The sequence below is a fragment of the Phoxinus phoxinus genome, assembly GCF_949152265.1.
Source record: "Phoxinus phoxinus genome assembly, chromosome: 24".
Taxonomy (NCBI): domain Eukaryota; kingdom Metazoa; phylum Chordata; class Actinopteri; order Cypriniformes; family Leuciscidae; genus Phoxinus; species Phoxinus phoxinus.
This window is the reverse complement of record NC_136899.1, coordinates 24,751,678-24,759,141: the sequence shown is the minus strand read 5'-3', so window position 1 is coordinate 24,759,141 and position 7,464 is coordinate 24,751,678. Positions and strand designations below refer to the sequence as shown.

At 36.8% G+C, this 7,464-nt stretch overlaps 1 protein-coding gene across 2 annotated transcripts; it reads right to left on the bottom strand.

The window, feature by feature from the left end:
* Positions 1 to 274: 274 nt before the first annotated feature.
* On the bottom strand, positions 275 to 3,864 carry ly86 (lymphocyte antigen 86). Of its 2 annotated transcripts, XR_013796364.1 has the most exons (6): positions 3,606 to 3,834; positions 2,709 to 2,795; positions 2,498 to 2,626; positions 1,603 to 1,655; positions 1,154 to 1,513; positions 275 to 660 (listed from the first exon to the last, which is right to left on the bottom strand). XR_013796364.1 is itself a non-coding variant. In XM_079602184.1 (5 exons), the coding sequence occupies exons 1-5, from the start codon at positions 3,724 to 3,726 to the stop codon at positions 1,430 to 1,432; spliced, it is 474 nt and encodes a 157-aa protein (XP_079458310.1). In that variant the 5' UTR covers positions 3,727 to 3,864; the 3' UTR covers positions 416 to 1,429. The 2 variants fall into 2 exon arrangements, 1 of the variants encoding a protein (XP_079458310.1); XM_079602184.1 differs by having other exon boundaries at positions 416 to 1,513; positions 3,606 to 3,864.
* Between the last annotated feature and the right edge of the window lie 3,600 nt (positions 3,865 to 7,464).

Below are 7,464 nucleotides of genomic sequence, written 5' to 3'. Positions count from 1 at the left end.
ATCTGAAAGGTGAATATGGAATTTGTAATAATGAAAATTTCTTTGAAATGTTTTGAATTGAAATACTCACAGTATTTAAATATACAATTTAAATATAAATTCAAATAATAATATTAATATATTATTAATGTATTATATATTAATATATATTAATACCATGTTATATTTGAGCCCATATAAATGCAAGCCCTAAAAATACAATGCATTAAAAATCAAGCAGGGTTTTATCAAGTAGTGCAATTCATTAAGCTTTTTTGTTTCAAAAACATTTGTCATTATTTTACTTCCATAAAACTGGCACAGTCACAATTAATGACAAATATTTTCAAAAAAATAAATATTCAAATGTTTGGATTTTTCACTATTTGTATATCTTTCAACTTGTAATATAGACTAAATCTTTTTTTCTTTTTTTGGCATGAAACAGACATGCCTACTCTGACAAGCATCCGAACAAATGACTTGTTCAAGACTTGATTTTGATGGTTGTGCTTTGCTATTGGCTGATCTCATGAGTGACAGGTTATAGCCCCGCCCTCGCCATCAGATAAGAGAAGAGAAGCTGCAAGAGGAACTTATTCTGATTCAAAATGATGAGGAACATGAATTATAATGATGTTTACGGGTAAAACATTTAAATACAATAAATACTGCAATATTCTAGCCTGGCTAACGCCAGACCCAATTCTCGTTGAGACTTGGGTCTGGGAACCACATGTGCATTTTCTCGTATTTGAGGCGTGGTTTACGAATGCCCGGCGCCGTTTATTGGGTGCTAAGAATGTCTATCAAATGCGCCTGTACGCTCATAGCCAATCGTTTCCATTATACCAGATGACGTATGTAGAGACGCCAAAAGCTGCTCTTTTTTCAAAATAAACTTGCGTTCTAAACTACTTAGAACAATATCTAAGGCTGCATCAAAAGGTAGCTTCGCGTGAATCGCGTCTGGTGCCATGTTGAATCCATAGATATAAACAAACTGCTTAGTTGTGTCGCATGTCGTCATCGTCTTGCTGCTCCCTCCCCGTTCTGTGATTGGTTCCCTAAACGAGGCGAAAATCTGGTCCATGGTCTCCAGACTGCCTTTCAGCGTGAATAAAATCGCGGTGCGCAAAGCCAGTTTGGGGAAACCCAGGCTAGCAATATTCACAAAAAAATACGAATTGTTGATTTTAATTCCATAGTGACTAATGGATTTCCATAGGTTTTTTGACAGATTAAAGGTCTAACAAAGGCGAAACAACATAATTATGAAATCATCTGAAAGCATGCTGACATTCACTCAATTCCCATTTGAAGAAACAACAATAATGTCCCAAAGAGGAACAACATAAATAACTTTGATTAAACAGCTTTGCTGAAATAACGTCTGAGCTCAACATGAGAAAGCACTCAGCTGAAGATCAGGTCCTCCAGTTTTGAAGGATCACTGGATGGAAATAGTTGCATTCACGCAGACAATCTGGAAGCCATCTTGGTTTATTGCACGTAGGTTAAGATGAAAATCACCCTGTGGAAGAAACATAATGCAATAAAGACGTTTCATTCCCACGCTCACGATCAAACCATAGATGTTTAAATGAGATGTAAAAGCCAAACCTTTAGAGGAAGGTCAACTTTTGACTTAAATGATGAATCTATGGTGATGAGTTCTGGAGAAATTAAAGTTAAATAAATTGTTCCTAATAATTTCATATTGCATATCATCAGTGTTGGGGAAATGCATTACAAGTAACTTGAGTACGTAATCAGATTACTTTTTCAAGTAACTAGTAAAGTAACGCATTACTTTTAAAATTTACATCAAAATATCTGAGTTACTTTTTCAAATAAGTAACACAAGTTACTTTGTTTTCCCATTTATTGACTGACAGCTCTCCTGTCCTCATGTTGAAACGTGTGTGTGTGTGTGTGTGTGTGTGTGTGAACATGTTTATTGTAGTTCTAGACTAAATGTGAGCATTTACTCATCTCACTTGCACAAAAAAATATTAAATATTCCTCAAAATGAATAAAATCAGTGAAATGCAGAATCAGAATACTATGCAAACCTCCAATAACTAAATATGTTAAATAAAACATACATTTTTATGCATTTAATCTCACTTTATTGACCAATGTATTGCCTCTGACCTTCGATGATTCAGTTTAATAAGCAGAAATGACTATAAATAGATAGAAAGGTTTGCTTGTTTGCTTTCCTCTACTGTACACATTTCCTTCAGCCGGAGGATTATTATTTAACTTTTGCTGAGAAAGGATCTTTATATTTGCCCAAAAGTAGAACGTTTGTGTTATAAAAAAAACAAGCTCAGCCCAGGTGGGAAAAAAGTAACGCAAAATTAACACAACGCATTACTTTTCTAAAAAAGTAACTAAGTAATTGCATTACTTAGTTACATTTTAAGGGAGTAACGCAATATTGTAATGCATTACTTCTAAAAGTAACTTTCCCCAACACTGCATATCATAACCAAAAGCTTCTTGTGCTCACCTCCTCTCCTGCTTCCACAAAAAGTGAAGCGTGGGAACCGAGGAAGACAGAGGGGTTCGTCCCGACCGTATACATAGACGTCTTTTATCAGGAGCTCCAGTGATAAGTAAAGCTCGTCGATGGACTGTCCTGTAAGAGGACACACAGTCACTGCGTCAAGGCTGGATTTCATTCATCTGAAATTATCATATTAATAAAGATGAAAACTCACTCAAAATAAAGGCCAATCTGATGTTCATGGGATCGGTCAATCTGTTAGGACAAGGCAGGAAAGTGAACCCTACATCCTGCAAAGGGTCTGACACAATGATCAGAAAAAAAAGGCAATTTGAAATACATTTTAAGATAAACTCAGGGGTTTGAATTGAATATAAGAAATCATGAGTTGATGTAAATGATTGACATCTCTCAATCAAACAACATTCAGAAATGTGCATATGAGTTTATAAACAACTCAAAAGTTTGGGGTTGTGAGATTTATTATCACCAAGGCTGCATTTCATTGATCAAAAATACATTAAATATAGTAAAAAAATTAAATAGCTGTTTTATGTGAATATATAAACTGTCATTTATTCCTGTAATCAAAGCTGTCAATCAAACAACAGAAAAATAACAAACATTCAAAAATGTGCATATGAGTTTATAAACAATTCAAAAGTTTGGGGTCGTGAGATTTATTATCCTCGAGGCTGTATTTCATTGATCAAAAATACAATACATATAGTAAAAATGTAAATAATATTTACTATTTAAAATAGCCGTTTTCTATGTGAATATATAAACTAATTTATTCCTGTGATTAAAGCTGAATTTTCAGCATCATTACTCCAGTCTTCAGTGTCACATGATCCTTCAGAAATCAGTATAATATGATGATTTGACGCTCAAGAAACATTTATGATTATTATCAATGTCAAAAATAGTGTGAAAACCATGATACCTTTTTATTTTGACTAATATAGTTCAAAAGCACGACATTTATTTGAAATATTTGTAACATACTTTAGTGTAACTTTTTAACAATTGAATACATCCATGCTGAATAAAAGTATCAATTTCTGTTAAAACATCTCACTGACAGTAGTGTGTGTGACACGGATCTCACCGCAGCTTCTGTACGTCACCGTGAGTCTGTCTGAGCTGCACACTGTGTGAAGAGGCCATTGGAGATCCTGAGAGTAAACCCAATTCATCTGAACAATACTCAGAATCAGAACCAACAACATATTATCACACAGACGTAACTTCAGCCGTTCAGCTGCTTTAGACCCAGAATCTGACTAACTTCTCATGAATTGTAGGTGAAATACGCGGAACGAGGAAATAATGTCAGCGTGTCACAAGTTTCACTTCCCCGTGTTCACAAACAAGGTTTTACTGACATGATCTTATAGACACTTCCTGAAATCCAACTGAATATTGTACCTTTTATATATTTGTAATTTTTGGGGAATTATTTGTAGATTTTGAGACGACGAGTGTTTTACTTCCAAAAGGATGCGTGGCACCATTAAGCATGTCATGGGAAACGTAATGGTATTGGGGATTGTATATGTCTGCAAGTCTTCCAGTGAAGCTCAACCTTGGGAGGAACTTAAGGAGGATTGGAAAGAAGTTGCAAAGCTGAAAAGCATGCATTAATGGTAAACGTAATGGTATTGGGGACACAGGTGTTGGGAAGGAAAGTGGACTTTGAAAATGGACTTGGGGATCCTGCTGAACACAATGTAGCCAAGAATAGAGGATCTGTTTTGAGATCAAATGTGTATTTTCCAACATGATAATGATTCAAAATTGTCTTCAACTCCTCAGTCCCTTGACCTTAAAGCCTTTAAAAACATGTGATACATCATGCAGGTCTTACAATGAAGCTCAACTTTGGGAAGAACGTAAGGAGGATTGGAAAGAAGTTGCAAAGCTGAAAAGCATGCACAATGCCCAGCAGGAGAACGGCTGCTGTAATCAAAACACGGGAGAACCAATAAAATATTAATAACTAATTACATATAGTCAATGTACGTTTTTTTCCCTTGAGATTTTTGTTTTCTGTGCCTTTTTTTGTATAATAAAATAAAACACATATTTAATTGTATGCTGGAGTTTGCCTTTCTTATCAAATTATTTTGTCAGTTATTTTTTTGTCAAGTATTTTGTCATTTTAACTCAACAAAACATACTCTTCATATTTTGATTGTTTAATAGAACCTTAAGTGTCATTAAAAGCAAATATTGTGCAAATATCCTCTCCGGACATCACTTTTGGCCATTACTGTAGGCCCATCCATCCATTAAATCCACAACCAAGTAAAGTCACACACATCCCAGCATGTTGTTGTTGTTCCAAAACACTTTCTTAAAGCGCCCCTGTGGTGATAATCAAGCGCTTTTAATGTTGTTTATATGTTTATGTGGTGTTTTTAATATGCTTTAAGTATTTTCTCCTTAAAGGAGAACTCCGGTCAATTTTAACATTGAGCTCAATTTTTAGTAAATTTGGAGCGCTGTCAATACAGAGAACAACGACAAAAATCGGTGTTGCCTACACCGTGTTATCCTATTTTTAAAATGTGCATCCTATTGACTTGAATGGGGCAAGTTTTAAACCTGCTTTTAGCCTCTTAACATCCTTAATGTTTCATTACAAGTGCCCAGCCATGTTGAGTGATTCCTTCAAAGTGAACACGAGTGAATCTGACTGCAGTAGATGTGAAAGATATGAATAAAAATGATGTTATATCAGCCAGCGCACAGACCTGTATTTAGTTCCTGTTTTCGGTCGAAGTCCAAAGTAGTCGATTGTCGAGTTCACGCGCGTGATCTAAGCAACTAAACCTATGCGCTTCAACTCGACAATCGACTACTTTGGACTTCGACCGAAAACAGGAACTAAATACAGGTCTGTGCGCTGGCTGATATAACATCATTTTTATTCATATCTTTCACATCTACTGCAGTCAGATTCACCGTGTTCACTCTGAAGGAATCACTCAACATGGCTGGGCACTTGTAATGAAACATTAAGGATGATAAGAGGCTAAAAGCAGGTTTAAAACTTGCCCCATTCAAGTCAATAGGATGCAAATTTTAAAAAGAGGATAACACAGTGTAGGCAACACCGATTTTTGTCGTTGTTCTCTGTATTGACAGCACTCCAAATTTACTAAAAATTGAGCTCAATGTTAAAATTGACCGGAGTTCTCCTTTAAAACTGCAGTGAACCAAAGACAGTCTCAAAAACACGGTTTGAAATCGCTGGTGTTTCTGACGTCACACACTACCTTGTAACCAATCAGATCAACGTGTGATCGTCAACCAGTGGATCTCTGAGATGAGTGAGTGAGTGGAGGCGGGGCTCATTTGCATATTCATAGAACGTGCTATACTAAATGAGGCAAGGCTGTCGAGTTACATTCAAGATATTTTAAGGCATGAAGAATTTTTTTTCAAGGGACCCTTTTTTTAAAGGGGTGCAATGTCCATTTTTACAAGATGTAAAATAATGATGTCCGATGCCCCCAGAGTGTGTATGTGAAGGTTTAGCTAAAAAAACTGCGCAAATAATTTTTTATAGCATGTTAAAATTGTCCCTTTTTGAGGGTGAGTAAAAACACGTTGTTTTGTGTGTGTCCCTTTAAATGCAAATGAGCTGCTGCTCCCGGCACAGGGGGCGGAGCTTCAACAGCTCGCAGACACGCACTAAAATCTCAGAAACTGTTCTGCCTTTTATGTTCAAACCGAAGTCGGACAATAATGAAGAGAGTGACAACATGTAGAAGCAACAAGACGTTTCTGAATGCCTAGTTGATTAATTTATGTAGCTGATGTGGAGTTAACTATTTTCAAGTAGTGAACCGGGAACACTTCCCATAAGTCCTGATGTACTCGTTACATCAGAAGAAGGATGGCGTCTTACGCTAATTTTAGTTTCTCTGTTTATCCCAAGTTTTACAGCAGTCCGTCGGATCCAGGCCGTATCCAGACCTGATGAAGGCCCTGCGCCTGGACACGATGACAACGCAGTCATAAACGCGCACACCTGTAGACTAAACACGTAATACGCAAGTGTAACGGAGGCCAGCTAGTAGTCGCGGTGCGAGTAAACCTCACTCCTCTGACCTCAATAGGCGCTCTAGCGACAGACGCTAGAGGCTGCAGTCTTTAGCCTCCTTGTTAGAACGCCTGACTCTCATGCCGCAGACCCGGGTTCGAGGCCCGCACAGAGCGGGGCGAGTAGGTCCCGGGTGGAGGGGTTACACGTGCACGCCTCCAGCATTTTCACAGGCTTGCGTTTATGAAGTTTGCACAGAGAAAAACATAAAAAACATTTTTTTTCAAGGTTTGCGTTAGAGACACCAGACACTGTTGTTGTGCGGATGGGCGGGCCGGAGCGCGTTAAGGGTTTTCTGATAGAACGGTGTCGTGTTAGCGGTCCCTAAGTTAATGACTAATGATCTTTGCGCCGGATGTGAATCAATCAAATCTAACTTTAGCTGGAAAATAACTTTATCTCTGTCAAAAGTGAAATCATATTCAACCACCCCTTTACATATGTCATTTTGGTGATCAAAGATTAATTCGAAAGGATAAAATGATTGACTACAGTGATCTAAAGCTTATTTAGACTGGTGTGATAAAGCTTATAATTCTTGACCAACACTTGTTGGCTGATGGAGGAATTGCTATATGTGAAGAATTGTTTGGTTTAAAAATGCAAAGGTCATATGTATTCATTTGTATTTACACTCTTAATGATTTCAATCTCAATGCATTTTTGCTGTAAAATGTCACTATCATTTGTTTAATTGAGATATGTCAATAATTTATGTGAACTGTTGATGATTGATTTCTGCAAATCACATTATTTTATTTTATTCTCAATGCAAACACCTCATTTCAACGTACTGTGTGTAAATCTTATCATTAACGCTTTGGATATATCTTCAAAAGACCTTAAGGACTCACTT